Source organism: Chelonia mydas, chromosome 7, assembly GCF_015237465.2.
Source record: "Chelonia mydas isolate rCheMyd1 chromosome 7, rCheMyd1.pri.v2, whole genome shotgun sequence".
Taxonomy (NCBI): Eukaryota; Metazoa; Chordata; order Testudines; family Cheloniidae; genus Chelonia; species Chelonia mydas.
The window spans coordinates 36,331,820-36,350,123 of record NC_057853.1 but is presented as its reverse complement, the minus strand read 5'-3'; the positions used below and the strand labels follow the sequence as shown (position 1 = coordinate 36,350,123).

General features: G+C 42.6%; 1 protein-coding gene and 1 long non-coding RNA gene across 5 annotated transcripts in view; one reads left to right on the top strand and one right to left on the bottom strand.

Annotated features, from left to right (window-relative positions):
* EFCC1 (EF-hand and coiled-coil domain containing 1) overlaps window positions 1-18,304 on the bottom strand; it is a 90,808-nt gene that overhangs the window by 10,504 nt on the left and 62,000 nt on the right. For all 4 annotated transcript variants that reach the window (XM_043551683.1, XM_043551684.1, XM_037905044.2 and 1 more), the window contains 3 exons: window positions 9,980-10,125; window positions 3,681-3,816; window positions 2,794-2,959 (listed from right to left, as the gene is read on the bottom strand). In XM_043551683.1, coding sequence (XP_043407618.1) covers window positions 2,794-2,959; window positions 3,681-3,816; window positions 9,980-10,125 — 448 coding nt within the window. The remainder of the gene's footprint in view (window positions 1-2,793; window positions 2,960-3,680; window positions 3,817-9,979; window positions 10,126-18,304) is intronic.
* The window catches only part of LOC122466632, an 88,976-nt gene that overhangs the window by 26,009 nt on the left and 44,663 nt on the right, over window positions 1-18,304 (top strand). The gene's annotated exons all lie outside the window — the stretch shown is intronic.

Genomic DNA, 18,304 nt, shown 5'->3' with positions numbered 1-18,304 from the left:
TCCAGTACCAGCTTTGTTATAGACTTTCTGGTTGGCTGTGGGCATGTCGCTTAATCTGTCTCATCTGTGAAATGGGGATACTTCCTTACCTCAAAGGGGATCATGAAGTAAAATTCATTACTGCTCATGGGGTGCTCACATACTAACATGAGAAGTGCAACAGATATACCCAAATACAAAGCCAGGATATAGAGATTTGATAAATTATGTTTGGCAATTTTTAGTTTCTTACTAAACTCCTTTCTTTCTATGTTCACCATTGTTTGGTACAGAATCTGCTAGTGAATTGTCCCTATTTGAAGACTCTGGACCAGTCGCAAAAGTGGGGGCTCATTTCCATCTGCGTGTATTAAAATAAAGAGAGAGAGAGAGAGAGAGAAAAACACAGGCAGACATAACTAAATGTGCAAACTTGCACTTGTGCTTGGAAATATTCTTGCATGATTACCTATTTGCACACAAGGGCGCATTTTTGACAGGTGTAAATTAATTCTCTACTTTTTGATTAATTTGGCCTTGCAAAGCTGAGACGTTTGTTCATAGCACAAAGCTTTGTAAAGTGCTGATATATCTTTAGAATTTTCTCATGTTTTCCTTAATCTATCATCTAGGCCTGACACCTTCATTAACCTGTCCTTGGTAGATGGTACTTAGACTTTTCAGTTATTGAGAATTGGAGCTCACTATAAAAGGAATCAAAGTTAGCTCCTATTTTATCTTCTGGTTTTTGTAGTCTTAGATTGGATCAATGATTGGTCAATATGTGCGGCTCTTGCTCTTCACCGGCCTGCTGACGTTGTTTGTGTGATCTTTCAGAATTGGTTTTGTAAATCTAAATAACAGAACCTGTTGCTATTTGTGTGCTAGCTTCCCCAACTCAACATGGAAAGTGACAGCTTGTTTTCGTGGTTTCTTTATTAAACCAGGAAATATATTTAATTTGGTGAGAGAGGGTATTAAGAGTTTTCCTGCACACTTTTTGTGCATTTAGAAAGTTCAGGTGAGCATTCACTTTTTCAAAACTGATCTTTGATCCTTTCAGGATCACCATCTCTCATTGCCAAAGAGCTTTGCAGCAGCAGTAGCACCAAGCTAACCAACCAACTAAAATTATGCCTTCATACCAGCAATATACAGGCCATTAGATTTGCAATTCATCTAATGACAAAGGCAATTGATTCACAAATGATGATTTTTAAACTTGTGGTTATGCTACGATCCATGTGAAGTTTATCTTGGGTTTTTTTGTATGATTTTTAGGAAAAGCTGATACTTTTATTCTGGAATACTAGTATAACTACTAAAAATTTATAATGGACTTTTCCTGAGAAAGTTACACAGAACTCCTATCCATCAGTAGAGGTTACAAACAGGACGTTCCTAGCTCTGCAAAAGGAAGATGAATACATCTAAGAGTGTGAGTGGAAGGCAAGGAAAAGAGGTAAACCTGGCCACCATCAGTAAGAATAGAGTAAATTTAGCTTTTTATGTGGTTGGTGTTTAAGCAGCACAGAAGCAAAGCGTTCCATTCACCTAGGTAATATTACGGGGATACATTGTCATAGAACCTAGTGTACTGACAGTATTCAATCCCTACTACACTGTACCAGGTGCAAGTATGTCTTCCTTTCGTTTTCCACACTTCTCCCCTTAAGCAAATTTCATTGTGTGGGGGAGTGGGAGGGGAGAGCATGTCCTTGAAACAGAAATCTTGATAAAGCCACTGAGTGGCAACATGCAGAAAAGTTGAACATTCAGCTATGAATTTAAACAGACCTTAGTGGTTAATAAAATCATTCCAAAAACACTAAGTCCACAAACTTCTTTTGAGCAAAGGAGCATAAAAGAGCCAGTTTTTGGTTATGAAGCAGATGAAACTTTGGAACAAATTAGGCTAAAACAATGTGAGGTGATAACATTTTTATAGTATTCACAATTTCTGGCATAGAAACAAATGAATTGCCATACCCAATCAGGCAAGTTGTAAGGCAGTTTATGGCCACATTTTCTCCTCCTCCCCCTTTTTCCCCTCCAGCTGTACGAAGGTATTATATGCTACTTACTTGCTTCTCTGTTGTACAGATGACTATCTGGGCCATGTTCTGTATTCATTACTTTTAAATACATCTGTCAGGGAAAGACTGGTGGCATTTACACAGATGAGTATCTGAGGTTTTGTGCATTTAAATAAGATTAGGTGAAGATACTGAGACAACACATTTGTCTTTTGAACCTTGAAGTTATGTCCACACTAGAAATTGAGGTAACCCCAGCCCCGCAAGGCTGAGGTTGAGATTTTCTGTCTGTCAGTGAGCTGTAAGATTTAATCTAAGTTGAGCACCTGCAACTGAGCCAACTGGAGGTGTATTTACAAAGGTTATTTTGGGGGACTGGTGAGAAGATTGGTAATAGTATATGTGAAGCCTTTCACCCAGTGCTGAGACACCACAGGGGAACCATGTATTTTCTGCTATCAGTCCCGTGCCTTTTCCACCTATTAAATCCACATGGATATCTGACAGAATTTTAAACACATTATTTTGTTAAAACAGCCTGTGTTGCACAGTATAGACCTTCAGATCCATGGACGTTCATGCAATAGTCATATTGGAAGTGCTGTTGCCATGGAAAGCTAGGACGTGGCCCCACTTCTGAAATGATGACATTGTGGTGAGGCATCAACAAGGTTGAAAGCTAACAGAAATTAGATGTAAATACAAAACATAGTATTTAAAATATTAATGAAACGAATCTTGTGTGTACATAAAATAAGGTAAACCTCGCACTTGTTACCTCCTTCATGTTTGTTTCCAGTTTTTTCACTTCATTCCCTTTCATCTCAAGCTGTTCAGTTAACTTGGTGATTCTCTCTGCTAGCTCCACAGTGGCATTCTCATGGTCGTCATTATTGGTGCTCCCAAAATAAGACATCAGTTTCTTCACTATTTTGTCATCACATCTATGTTTTAAAAAGAAAAATTAGTGAAACTTCCCAGCCAAGGTCAGGCTGCTTAAGAGCTATGACTGGTTTCCTGCTGTTCTCCTGGCATCTCATAAATTCAAACTTGTGACTTTGACCTATAGAGCTCTTTATGGTTTGGGTCCCTACTATACTGGTTTTCAATCTTCTCTTAGTTGACAGCTGAGGAGCCTGAACTAACATCTTCTACATTTGTACAGGTGGAAAGAGACTGGGGGCAGACTGGAAAGCCTGTTCATCCATGGCATTACTGGAAGGATGATTATGATGGAAAAGATCTTTTCTGGAGAGTAGGGGGAGACTTCCCAGAAGGAATTCTAATACAGAATGATTGTTTATGCAATAAAGACTCATGTGACATGTTGGGGTATGCGTGTTGAGAAAGCCCAAGGTCCACATGCTAGAGGGAAATCTATCTTTTTACTTTCTTCTCTAGCATTGAGTAAAGTTCAGGCACATGCACATACCTTCCCCTTCCACTCCCCAATACTTCACTTTCCTCTCTGACTTCGGTTAGGATCAGATGAGTATATTACATCCAATCTGTGTCCTGTGACTGGGGGATTGATACCTTTTGTTTCTATGAAATAGTTTTATCATTTCTTACTGAAGCCACAATACTTCTGAAATCTTTTAAATCATGTGATACAATTTGCAATGGGACAACCAAAGCCTAAACACTAATTTCCGTGAAACATACCCACTTCCACAACAGGGGACCCTGTCCAGAAGTTTCTTCAATTCAGCCACCTGCGATTGCTGGTCCCCTATCCACTTCTCCTCCTCTTCATCTGAGGCAGCCTGGCCCTCCACAGAACGGAACATCTGGTCTTCCACTGGGGGAAAGAACGGCCACTTAGCTGGAGCGAAAGCTTGGTCATGCTCATCACCTTTTGGATACTTAATTCTCAACACCACCTATTTAGGTGAAAGTGAATCTAATGTGCTTAAGAGGGAAATGACATATTTACATAATAGCATAAAAATACTTACATACCTTTTTAACAGCATGTGAGATAAAATTAGTGGTTCTAAGATTTGATCCACTGCAAACAAGTATTTAGTGGGCAGCATCAGCAATAGTTTTGTTCTGAGCACTAAACCCTGAATTTATTACAGTTTAAATCAATTTAAACGTAGTCTTTTAATTTTTAATTGTTTTAATAAAGTGCAGTGTCAGATCATTAAAATGCACGGTTTCAGTAGTTATCAATTGTTTGCAGTGGTGTTGTTGTAGCCATGTGGGTCCTAGGATATTAGACAGGGTGGGTGAAATTATATCTTTTATTGGCCCCAAATTCTGGTGGTGAAAGAGACAAGCTCTTTTCGCTAACAAAAGTTGGTCCAATAAATGACATGAGTTCACCCACCTTATCCCACAAAGTAAGCAAGTCAAACCATCTATAAACAATCTATAAAGCTTATTTCTTCATAAATATTAAGTTCTTAAACCTTAAACAATATTTCAAGTATAGTGTGTGTGCACATTTAGTTACAGTCTGAGGAACTTAGTGCTTTTAGTGTAAGGTATCAGCTTTGTGTGTATGAACGAGTGATGGTGCCCTCTAGAGGCAGGCAAGGAGGTTAGGGGTCTGCACCTTCAACCAGCTAAAGCAGAAGTGGGCAAACTACAGCCTGCAGGCCACATCTGGCCTGCGGGACCCTCCTGCCAGGCCCTTGAGCTCCTGGCCTGGGAGGCTAGCCCCCAGACCCTCCCCTGCTGTTCCTCCCCCCCTGCAGGCTCCGTGCCACACTGCCGACGCAACACTCTGCGCGGCCGGGCAGCGCAGTTGCAGTCACGGCCTGACCCGGTGCTCTGGGCAGTGTGGGTGTAGCACCGGCAGCGCAATAAGGGGGCAGGGGGGGTTGGATAGAGGGCAGAGGAATTAGGAGGTGTGGTCAGGGGTCGGGGGTGTGGATAGGGGGTGGGGTGGCCAGAGGGTGGGGAACAGGGGGGTTGGATGGGGCAGGGGTCCTGGGGGGGGCAGTCAAGAATGAGGGTGGGGGGTTGGATGGGGCGGCAGGGGGCAGTCGGGAGGGATCTGGGGGTGATCAGGGGACAGGGAGCAGGAGGTGGTGGATGGGGCAGGAGTCCCGGGGGAGAGAAGTGGGGTGGGGGGCCGGATAGGAGGCAGGGGCTGGGCCACGCCTGGCTGTTTGGGGAGAGAGAGCCTCCCCTAACCGGCCCTCCATACAATTTTGAAAACCCGATGTGGCCCTCAGGCCAAAAAGTTTGCCCGCCCCGAGCTAAAGGCTCGAGGTCAAGTGATAGAGGCTTGTGTTTTAGGAACTGAAGAACCAGAGCTCTAATCTTAACTACTTCTGTGTCTACGTGTGTGGGGGAGAGTGGGAGATTTATATAATTGTCTGTAGACTTGAATTTTATTTGCAGTTGGCACCCAAACTATGCTGTAGGCTGCTGCCTATGGGTTTGTTACAATAGACTACAATATTCACGCAGCCCAGGAAATAAAATTCAGCCATCTTCAAGATACAGACCTCTTCCACTCAAGTTTAAAGAACCATATCCATTAGCTGGCACTAGTGGTAGGGCTTGTTATGTAATCTCTTTGCCTCACCCTCTATTGGCAGAAGGGCTGTAATCACAAACATTTGGGTAGGTCTGGTGTACTGTATTCTGTCCTTTAGAGGGCAGTTTTGTTGCACATACAGGCCAATACATTCATCTTTTACCTGGCTACAAGCCTAAATGGTACGATACCAGCTCCCCTGCTAGGTATATTTTCTACAATTAAAAAAGGCAATCTGGTTTCTAGTTATGTTTTAAAAATATTGGACAGTGGCATGCTAATCCAATTTGCCTTCAAATGGGGTTCCATTTACCTAATCGATGGGTTATCACAATCAATAATTGATCTGCTGAGCAGGTTCCCTGCAGTATTACATAGTGTCTGTAAAAAGAAAAGGAGTACTTTTGGCACCTTAGAGACTAACCAATTTATTTGAGCATAAGCTTTCGTGAGCTACAGCTCACTTCATCCACAGTATGCATCCGATGAAGTGAGCTGTAGCTCACGAAAGCTTATGCTCAAATAAATTGGTTAGTCTCTAAGGTGCCACGAGTACTCCTTTTCTTTTTGCAAATACAGACTAACACGGCTGTTACTCTGAATAGTGTCTGTAGATTTATATTGCAATGCTTAACGCTAGGCAAAAATAAAAGGAGTACTTGTGGCACCTTAGAGACTAACAAATTTATCTGAGCATAAGCTGTAGCTCACGAAAGCTTATGCTCAAATAAATTGGTTAGTCTCTAAGGTGCCACAAGTACTCCTTTTCTTTTTGCGAATACAGACTAACACGGCTGCTACTCTGAAACCTGTCATAATGTTAGGGAAGTTAACTTCCTAGAACTGCTTTTCCTTCAGAACTCTTCACATTGCCAAAACAAAGAATTCCTTTCAGATCTTCAATCTGTGATACATTAGTAGTACACATTTTTGCATAATCACTTACATTATCTTGCTAATGGAGTTCAACAGAAAAGGGATCAGGGTTATAGTGGTTGTGGGGGTAGCAGAATTGTTGATGAGCCACCGATGTTACAGAAGGACATCAATTCCTTTAAGACTTGCAGACTGTCATGTTTGTTCTACTAGTCAGTGTCGCATATGCCATGTGCAATACACAGATTAGCTCTTTGCAAATGGCAAGGCGGGGGGGGAGGGGGGGGGAAGAACACAAGCTTTCAAGCAGCCCTAATGCCTGCATATTTGAACCACTATTTATCACTTCTTCCACATGTGGAAATGCCACTTTCTCTAAATGAACATGTCCACTTACACATCCACTACTGTCATCACAACAGCATGACACAGCAGATGCTACCTTTTACATGTCCTTTACTGCCTATGGTTATTAGGACTGGAAACCAGAGAGCCAAGTGAAATCTCTTACATGGCACCCCAGACAGCCATATAAATTGCATAAGACAAATATTCTTAGGCTTGTTAAATCTAATTATCTAATTACACACTGTTCAACCATAGTTACACATACTCTTCTGCAATGAGAAATTAAAATTTATAGAAGACCTACAAACCGTACATCTATAATGCATGAAATCATCTCACCTGCCAGCCCTAGAGCTGTGTGAAGCTGACTAATTTTGTTTGTGCAACTTTCCAGTTTCATTCTGAGTGATTTTTGTCACTCCTGTCCTTGCACACCAAAATTGGTCTTTACTGGAGAAAATGTCTATTTTCATATTGTAAAGGTGTGAATATGACTTTTTTGTATCATTCTTGATAGGAAAGCTATTTAACTAGAAATACAGGTTATTTTAGCTTGGAAATGAGGCCCATCTTTGCATTACAAATGTGCCTACCTGAGCAAAATGTTATGTGAAAATGGGCTCATTTTTTAGTTCCTAACCTTAGAAATTTTTGAAAATTTCACGTATTTTTGCATTTGAATATTTTGCAAATCTCTGGTCAGCTCTTCATCCAGGATTTCAGGATTTTAAAATAGCATATGTAAAAATTGGGTGGTTGGTGAATGTTTACAGATCTTAGATCCATTAGTAAAGATCTTTTCACTTATGCAAATGTGTTCCCATGGGAGACCTGAGGATTTACACCCTCTCTCAGCTCACCTCCACCCCACCATAAACAGCCTATGTGAAGGCCATCATCTTTCCAGCAGAGAACTGGCTGGGACACCACTTACAGACTTTTAAGTGCCTCCCTTCAGTCTGTTTGAGAAGATGTTGATCAAAGCGTGGTCTGAACTACCCACCTCCTGAGTGCAGTTGAACAACTAGTCTAAGGCTATGTACACACTTCAGCTTACCTTGGTATAAGTTACCTCACTTGGGTGTGAATAAGCCACCCCTCTGAGCAACACAAGTTACACTGAGCTAAGCGCCAGTGTGGACAGTGCTATGTCAGTGGGAGAGCTTCTCCCACTGACATAGCTACCGCTGCTCATGGGGGCTGGAGTTCAGTCAATAGGAGGACTCTCCCGTCGGCTTAGAGTGTCTGCATTAGCAGTGCAACAGCAGCACCGCTGCACCACTGTAAAGCTCTGTAGTGTAGCTGTAGTCACAGGGCTTGGCTACACTTGCACGTTAGAGTGCATTAAAGCAGCCCCAGGCACCCTAACTCCTGAGGTATCCACACTGGCAAGACACGTAGAGCGCCTGGACTCTGCAGCTAGAGAGCTCCTGATAATCCACCTCCACAAGAAGCAAAAAGCTTGCTGTGCTCCAGCTGAAACACCCGGGTGTCAGTGTGGATGAGGTGTTGCATTACTGCACTGTGACTGGCCTCCGGAAATGTCCCATAATCCCCTGAAGTCAAGTGGCCACTCTTCTCATTGTTTTGAAATAGGCTGCAGGCATGCGGATATCCCCTTTCATAGCTCCGTTTCTGACAGCCAGCATGCTTATCTGCTCTGGGACAAAGCAAACCATTAGTGTGGAATGCTGCTGTTGTGAGTGTGTGTGTGTGGGGGTGGGTGGGGAGGGTCTGCTGCTGTCTGAACTTAGTGGTACAAGACAGTGTGCTGACACTCTCTGCCCCCCAAAACACATGGTCTCTCCCCCCACATACATGCAGCACGCTCCCTGTCACACTCCACCCCCCCCCCCCACCGCAAAAACACGTTGCGGCCACTTGCACACTGGGATAGCTACCACAATGCACAGTGCTCTTTGTGGGGTTGCAAGAGCTGCTAATGTGGCCACGCCAGTGTGCTTGCAGCTGACAGTGTGAACACACACGGCAGCGTTTTTCCTGCTGCAGTCTCCGAAGGCTGGTTTAACTCCTAGCTCTCTACATCTGCAAGCCAAGCCCTAAATCTCTCACATGACAGTAGAGAGCCACTGCCACAAAGCAATCAGATCAGGTCTATGCTGGCCGTTTTGTTGTATTCAACTCAAATTAAAAGTACAGAGATGCCTTTAGAAAATCATGCTAGAAGCACTTCTTATTACCACTCCCCTAACAGACACCCATATGCACAGCTGCACTCTAGCAGAACAAAATACCTGCTTTTTTTTTTTTTATAATCCAGGACCCCAATGACATCTCTCTCTGTCTGTGGAGGGCATTATTATATCACACTTCCAGGCCTACACTTCAGAACTCAAATTTAGCTGTTCACCTCCAAATCTCTTCTCAATGGATTTCTTCTGTAGCACAATTTCTTGCTCATGGTTAATTCCTAAGCAGCCTGACATTTGTCTTCATTTGCATGTAGCTGTGTCCAACACCACCAAGAGAAACTCAAGCTCTAAGTTTGCAATTGCTGTCTACTTGGCATATAAATCATTACCAGGATCAAGGACCTTAGGATAAGAAGGCAGCTTTCTTAAATGGCTCTCATCATTACAGCATGTAAACGAGCCAACAAAGTTGTCATCCCATCCAGAGTCCCTATAATTCTTTTCTCTATAGAAGTCCAGTGGAATTCTGTGTAATTATTCACTAGCGCCAGTCTTCGGAGACCAGTTGGCTTTACGAGACTTTCAAACCATAGTATGTGCATCCCATGTGAAATTGCAACAGAATGGCATGTTTATAGCAGTAGTTAGCATTACATGCTCTAAACCAGTCGGATCATTCAAAATTAGATAGGGGATAAGGTTGTTTTCAGAGAGTGTGTGGAATATTAACTGTAAATGATTTTTTTGGAACTGATTGTAACTTAAAGTTCCCAGGTATTATTCATACAGAAGCTAAGACCACTTACTAATAAGCAAGAAAAAAAGTCACTCTGGTTCCAGTGAATTCTAGAAATGAGGTGATTCTTTCGAGTGTTAGTTACAAGTGACATGTTCAGGTTTTTAATAAACATAAGACATTTTTTGAGAGGAAACTGACTTTTTGTTTAAGGTTTCAAAATTCATTAGAATTAGTCCCTGGCTTCGATTGTTCAAAATCTTTAACGCAAATATTAGTTTGTCTGCTGAGAATCTGACACATCATTGAGGAAATAGAATAACTAGGGATTCTGCACTTAAAGGATTCTCTATACCGTTCTCTGACATCCCTGCTCCCCCAGTGGGTGAGCTTCGATCCAGTTGCACGGCAGATAAACAGTGTCTTCCATCCAGCAGTGCTGCTCCTTCTTTTTGCTTTGTGCTGCCTCTTGAAGGAAGCTGAAGCTTCAGAACCTCTGACCTGGAGAAGAAAAGGCAAAAGAAGGTGGACGTTTAGTAAACTTCCAGTAAACTGGATGAATGTGCCCAGCAGAGGCTGCTTCGCCCCATTAACCATTCTGCTAAAATGAAATTGTTCAGACGTGCTTCGGAAGCACAGGGGCATCTGCATTCAATGCCTATTAAACATAGCCCTCAAGGGTAGTTTTAAAAGACTTTATTAAGAATCAGAGAAAGATGGAATTAAACTATTCTTGGACTTAGGCATTAATAATTAAACAAACATTACTTACAGCTTTTAGTTAAAATTCAAGACGTCTCTAAAACACAGTCTACTTTGGTCATAAAATCTGCCTTCTCCACTGACACTGATTATGTGTCTGATTTTCCAGTGTGGAACCTTACTCAGGGCAGCAAATCCTGTATTTGGACACTTATGTTGGTGCTTAGATTTATAAATGTCAGTTTTACATGCTTAAGCACTGGGCCAAAGTTGAAATTCACTCTGTTGAGCAGAGTTGGTGCAAGGCTTTTAAGGGAACTTAACCCCCACTTCAGCTTTTAAAGTCAGCACTAAACAAGGATTTCAGCATCTCTAGGTCTTTGTGTGGGGTCCCCTGCACTGGGATGACTGAAGAAGAGTTGTATTAACAGTAATACTTAGCATTGCTATTGCTTTTCACAGGTTTAAAACACAAACACAGATAAATTAGACCTCATAACACCCTCGTAAGACAGGTATTACCCCCATTATACACGTGGAGACACTGAAGCAGAGAGATTGTGTCTTGTCCTAGAACATGCAGCAAGGCCAGTGGCAGAATTAGAGTTAGACTTTAGTACACTGGGCAGCTAACCTGGTGCTCAGTCAATCTGAACAAAGGTTTTTAGGAAAATGCCTACTGGTGGTATACGTTCTATCCCTTTCAGGTAACAAAGATGAAGTGCTGTCGGAGACTGAAATCAAAGGAGGTGCTAGAACAGAGTGACAAATTAAAGACCAAGAAGTCACAGTTCAGAAGGTACTTAATGAAGTGGCTGAACTGTTAACAGCTGATTTTAGTGAGATTGTTATCCTGAAGGGTTGGAAGGTCACAAATGTTGTACCTATTTGTTTTTAAAGGCATTGGGGTGAACCTGATGTAAAATAAAATGGCTGAAACCATACCCTGAAATGGAATTATAAAACATCTAGATGGTTCAATGTAACCGAGAGTAACCAACATAACTTCTGCAAAAGAAAATCATGCCTCCCTAATCTGTTTGAATTCTTTGAGCATTTCAACAAAATAAAAAGACAAAGGAAAACCAGTTGATATCACTATAACTTTCTTAGACTTTTTCAAAAATCCTTTGACAAAGTAAAGTGCTATTGTGGATTAGACATTGGATAGAGAAGATTGAAGAACTTCAAACAAAACTAGGAGAATAGGCAGCATGATGGTGGATTACATTCATTGTTGACAAATGCAAGGTACTGTACATTAGAAGGAATACTTTGAAGTATTGGTATATACTGCTGGGTTCCAAATGTATATAATCACTCAGGAAAGAGACCTGGGGGGTCATTGTGGACAGCAAAATGAAAACTGACCAATATGATGCTGTAATCCCTTCCCCCCCCCCCCACCATGTTACAATGTGGGATTGAAATACTGAAAATATTGTAATGCCAGGTATAAATCAGTGGTAACACACTATTCCAGTGGTGAGAGCTATTTAGTTCTGGCCACCCTGCATCCAAAATGATGTAGCAGCAGTGGAATGATGCAATTGTAAAGACTGTGTTTTACTATAGAGAGGAAATGAATAAGAGGGGACATGACAAAGGTGTGCAGAATAGTGAGTGGTCTGGAGAATGTAATTTAGGCACCCCTATTTACCATCTAAAATAATACAAAAGCAAAAAATGCATGAAATGAAACTTCCCCTATGGGCTGATTATCCCATAATTCTCCTCTTGAAGGTTTCTTGCATGTTCCTTTGAAGCATCTGATATTGGCCACTTTCTGAGACAGGATATGGAGCCATGTGGACTGTCAGTGTGATCCATTATGGCAATTTCTATGTTCCAATGACCACACTGCCTCTTTGCTGCTCATGTTCAAGAATTAGGTTCCCATAGCTTTATTTTAAAAAATATATAGCAGGGATCGGCAACCTCTGACCCGCGGCCCGCCAGGGTAAGCCCCCTGGCAGGCTGGGCTGGTTTGTTTACCTGCCGCGTCTCCAGGTTTGGGAGACTGCAGCTCCCACTGGCCGTGGTTCACCGCTCCAGGCCAATGGAGGCTGTGGGAAGCGGCGGACAGCATGTCCCTCAGCCCACGCCACTTCCTGCAGCCCCCATTGTCCTGGAATGACAAACTGTGGCCAGTGGGAGCTGCGATCGGCCGAACCTGCGGACGCAGCAGTTAAACAAACCTGCCTGGCCCGTCAGGGGGCTTACTCTGGCGGGCCGCGTGCCAAAGGTTGCCGATCCCTGATATATAGATTTAATATTTTTCACCAGGACGTTTTCTGACTTAAACCATTCATTGCTGCTGTTGTGCACTTTATCTGTTGAGAGATGGTTCACAGCTCACAAAAATTCTTATTTAAATGTATATGAAAGCAAACCAAATCCTGGAGTTTTACTTAATAAGTTAGTTCTCTACAAATATGTCTGGGGAATGGATTTTGTTCCATGCAAGCTGGAATATTCCTTGCACTTAACACACTCTCTTAAACATATATAAAAAGAAAATGAGAGTAAAACACTTAGAAAATTGGTCCTACTAAAACAGTTTTGTAACCTGATCTTTTCATACAAGTCTTTCAGACATTTCCCACAGTTATATGCATCCACTCAAGTGTTTAGAAACAAAACTCTATATGGAGTAATGGAAAGGCTGGTGCCAAGTTAAAAAGATAAGTATCATGGAGAGCTTTTGTTTAATCTAACACAGCTGCTGTCAGTTTCTAAGAAACTACATCAGTGCTGGCTCCTTGTGTGTGTGCACGCTGTCATAAATATAAAGGGAAGGGTAACCACCTTTCTGTATACAGTGCTATAAAATCCCTCCTGGCCAGAGGCAAAATCCTTTCACCTGTAAAGGGTTAAGAAGCTCAGGTAACTCCGCTGGCACCTAACCCAAAATGGCCAATGAGGGGACAAGATTCTTTCAAATCTGGAGGGGGGGAACAAAGGGTTTGGTCTGTCTGTGTGACGCTTTTGCCGGGAACAGATCAGGAATGCAGCCTCATAACCCCTGTTAAGTTAGTAAGTAATCTAGCTAGAAATGCATTAGATTTGCTTTTAATGGCTGGTAAAATAAGCTGTGCTGGATGGAATGTATATTCCTGTTTTTGTGTCTTTTTGTAACTTAAGGTTTTGCCTAGAGGGATTTTCTATGTTTTGAATCTGATTACCCTGTAAGGTATTTACCATCCTGATTTTACAGAGGTGATTCTTTTACCTTTTCTTTAATTAAAATTCTTCTTTTAAGAACCTGATTGATTTTTTCATTGTTCTTAAGATCCAAGGGTTTGGGTCTGTGTTCACCTGTACAAATTGGTGAGGATTCTTATCAAGCCCTCCCCAGGAAAGGGGGCGTAGGGCTTGGGGGGATATTTTGGGGGAAGACGTCTCCAAGTGGGCTCTTTCCCTGTTCTTTGTTTAAATGCTTGGTGGTGGCAGCATATGGTTCAAGGACAAGGCAAAGTTTGTACCTTGGGGAAGTTTTTAACCTAAGCTGGTAAGAATAAGCTTAGGGGGTCTTTCATGCAGGTCCCCACATCTGTACCCTAGAGTTCAGAGTGGGGAAGGAACCTTGACACATGCGCACCAGGCAAGTAGATCAAAACGTAACAGAAAAGGGCATTATTTAGAACTGTCTGTTAGGGAAATAGTTGAGTAAAACTGTGCTAAAAAAAAAAAATCCTTCCAAGAATAGTGTTGGGTGTACAAAAAAGAATGATGTATTTCATTTACGATCTACAGTGATCCTTAGCTTAGCAACAGTTAGCTTTCCTATCAAAATAGAGGAGAATAGTAACTTTCAGAATGGGACCTGCCATTCATTTGTTCTGTACAAAATCATAATATTGAAATCTGTAACAGTCCTTTTAAAATAAGGCAATCATTTAGGTTGTGAAATGTTTGTGGTACAGCTTTCAGTTAAATGTTTTTGGTACAGCTTTCAGTTAAAATCCAAATGATTTCCATAGTCGTCTTTTTTCCCCCAGATGTTTTTCACAACATTCAAGTGCAGGGCAACACATCAAAGGCATTACTTAAAGGTTTCTGTTGAAAGCCTTGTTTAAAATAATCGCCTGAGAAAACTCAAAGTAAAATGTTGTTATTTTTCCAAATAGCTAAAACATAACTCTCTTCAGAAGTCTGAAAAAGGCTTCTCGCCAACCCTCTGAGCAAGAGGAATCAGAAGCATCTATAAGTGAATCCAGGTTCCCTCACTGCCCTCTTGACTGCATAATAACTATTGCTAAGCTTTTTAAAAATGGCTAGTGGTTCTGGGTGCCTCGCGTTTGGGCCATATCTTGACTATGGATACCTTAAAGGGGTATGGTTTTCAGAAAGTTCTGAGCAACCACATTGTGAAAATCAGGCCACTTCAAGGTTGGGCCACTCTATTTTGGGCACCTCAATTTTTTGGGTGCCCAATTTACCAGTCATTTTTGCAATGATGGTCTTTAGTACCACTGTTGTAAGCTGTAGTGTGCTGGGCCATTTGCTGTGGAATGGAGTGGTTTTTGTTTATAAGGAATGTATATTATATATTATTTTTCAGAAATGCAACCTTTCCCTCAACTTTTAAACAAAAATAATCTAGGACTCGATTCTACAAACACTTCCTACAAAAGCTTCAGTGGCAGTAAGCACTACATCTGCTAGTGTTTGGAGGATTGGGCCCTTTTTTGGAAATGTTACATGATTTGGGCTTGTCACAGAGTAGCTGGTCCCTGAGAATAGACCAGGCCTCGCTCCTGTGTCACAGCCAGTGAGCTCAAGTGAGCTAATTAAAGGGGGGCAGGGCTATAAAGACGTGTCAGAGGGCAGGAAGAGGAAGAGTGATTGGGGCAGCCTGTGTCTGGGGGGAGAGGGCCTGTGGTGGGGCTGTGGAGCAAGGGGCTAGGTGCCCTGAAAGGTTTCCCTGAACTGGACCCATTGTTCCTGAAAAGAAGCAGAGCTGGCTGGGACTGGAAAATTGCAAAAAAAAAAAAAAAAAGAGAGAGAGAAAAAAAAAAGGATCATCAAAAACCCTTGGGAGGGGAGTCTATGAAACCCTAGGGTAAGCTAAAGGACTGTTTTGTTTGTTTTTACTCGCTTGTGTTGGGTCATTAAGCATTCCTAAAGAAGATGGGGTTGGGCAGCATGTGTTTGGAAGCTGGGGAGAAGCCCTGCCCTGTGACATACGGTGGAGAATGTGGGCACTTTGATCGGGCCTTGATACAAAGGAAGAGTGAAGTGGACCTTTGGTGCCCAGTGAAGAGAGAGCCCCACCTACAATACTGAGTGACCCCACACAGTTTGGGAGCTAAGGGGAAAAATGGAGGAGGTGATCTGCCTGTTAGTAATGGGGCCGCAGCAGCAAGACAGCTGCGATACAGTGGCAACAAGAATTGCAGCAGCAGACTCAGGCTCTGCTCATGCAAATGATGGTGAACCAGCAGAAATATCAGGAGACACAATTTGCTGCACCACAGAGATGGTAAGAAGCCCACTTTTAAGAATGATTACATAAACAGTTGGAGCAAGAGACACCAGGGAACATGGTTGGTGATGGGACTGTGCGGTGGCTGGGCCTGGTGAAGTTGGGACCAGAAGATGACCGCAAGGCCTTCTTCCAAACACTTGAGAGACTGATGAGGGCAGCAAGCTGGGAGGAATTGACATGGGCAGCCTACCTAGCACTGTTCCTGATGGCTAAGGCATAAGCAGCTTATTGGTAAGCAAGTGATGATGAACAGGTGAACTCCTAATTCTGGACCAATTAGGGTGGAATCCAGAGGCATATAAACACAGATTTTGAGTTGCTTCATTTCTGTGAGGAGGACAACCATGGGTAGTGGCCCAGAAGTTATGTGACCTTGCAGTGTGGTGGGTCTGCTCCAAAGACCAGCTCGATAGAAAGGATCATGGACTAAATTGTTCTGGAGCAGTTCCTAAAGGTTCTACCTATGGGAGCCAGAGCAGGGTAAGGCACTTTCAGCCGGCCTTAGTTGGGGAAGCTGTTGAACGAACAGAGTCCTTCTTTGAGGCTGAGGGACACAAGCCAGCTGGGTAGTATGGCAAACTGAGGGACGCTCCCTATGGGGAAGACCGCAAGTGGCCAAAAGTTGGGGGATACACAAGAGCTCCAGGGGCCCCAGGTAGTTCTACAATTTAATGGAAACACTCATGGGGATGGCAAAGGGGGCCCCCTGGCATGCTTCAATTGTGTCCAGCCTGGGCATTTCAGATAAGAATGTCCAGTCTGTGTGTCTAGGGGTCGGGGTCCATTTGGAAACGTTAAGGGGGCTTGGCCATACGTGTTATCAGTAGGTTGGGAGAAGTGGTGATTGAGGAACTCATAGACTCGGGTTGTAGGTGCACTTTTGTCTGAGAAAATGGGGCCAGGGTAGACCAACAAAGTAGACTGACATCTGCTGGTATGCAGCTCATGTATCCAGGGTGAGACCCATGTCTACCCCACAGCAGAAGTTGAGCTGGAGGTCCAGGGCCGGAGAACTCAGCTGCACATGGGTGTGGTCAAGGAGCTACCCTGGCCAATAATTCTGGGGAGAGATTGGGTGGGTTTCTCTTCCCTCATGCAGTGAGAAATAGAACAATAGCCCAGGACAGGGAGGGTCTGGGGTTGACTGGAAAAGGAAATAAGGGGCTGAAATAAGGATGGTGAAGGAGGAGTGAAAAGGGAGCATGCGACCATCCCCAAGGCATGCAGGAGCAGTTTAAAACTTGCCAATAAGAATTGGAGGAGGTAAGCACCTATGGGAAAAGATTATTAAACAGTTAGCAGAACCTATCATCAGCATGGATGCATGTCCTCTGGAATGGTGGTTGAAGCATGAAGGGACATATCTTTAGCGCATCTGGCACGTAAATATCTTGCAACGCTGGCTACAACAGTGCCATGCGAACGTCTATTCTCACTGTAAGGTGACATTGTAAACAAGAAGTGGGCAGCATTATCTCCTGCAAATGTAAACAAACTCATTTGTCTGAGCGATTGGCTGAACAAGAAGTAGGACTGAGTGGACTTGTAGGCTCTAAAGTTTTACATTGTTTTATTTTTGAATGCAGTTATTTTTTGTACATAATTCTACATTTGCAAGTCCAACTTTCACGATAAAGAGATTGCATTACAGTACTTGTATTAGGTGAATTGAAAAATACTATTTCTTTTTGTTTTTTACAGCACAAATATTTGTAATAAAAATAAATATAAAGTGTACAGTGCTCACTTTATATTCTGTGTTGTAACTTAAATCAAATATTTGTAAATGTATAAAATATCAAAAATATTTAAATAAATGGTATTCTATTATTGTTTAACGGTGCGATTAATCGCATGATTAATTGTGTAATTTTTTTAATCTCATGATTAATTCTGATAAATTTTAATCGCTTGACAGCCCTAATTTTTATGGCTCCTGTCCTGAAAGCTGGGGAGCTCGCAAAACAATTAGAAGTGATGGGATGCAGGTTACAGAACCCCAGGTATGAGAGAGAGCAACTGGCAACAGACCTGTGGCTCATTCAGGAGGAAGGAGGATGCTTAATCTTCATGGTCAATGAATTAGAAACTCTGTGTGCAGACACTGAAAAACTTGTGGGTGCAGTGAGCTCAAAGTCCAGGTGGAGCAGATAAGATTGTATATTGATTGTGCTATGCGAGGCTGAGTATGAGACCCTGGCTCCACTGCACTGGACTCAGAAGAATGGGAATTAGGGGTTTATTTCTGTGAGACTGGGTTAGGGTTCGTGGGACTTAGATTCATAGACTTTAAGGCCAAAAAGGACCATCATGATCATCTAGTCTGACCTCCTGCACATTGCAGGCCACAGAGCCTCACCCATCCACTCCTGTAAGAGACTCCTAACTGCTGGCTGAGTTACTTAAGTCCTCAAATCATGGTTTAAAGACTTCAAGTTACAGAGAATTCACCATTTACACTAGTTGCAACCTGTAAGTGACCCATGT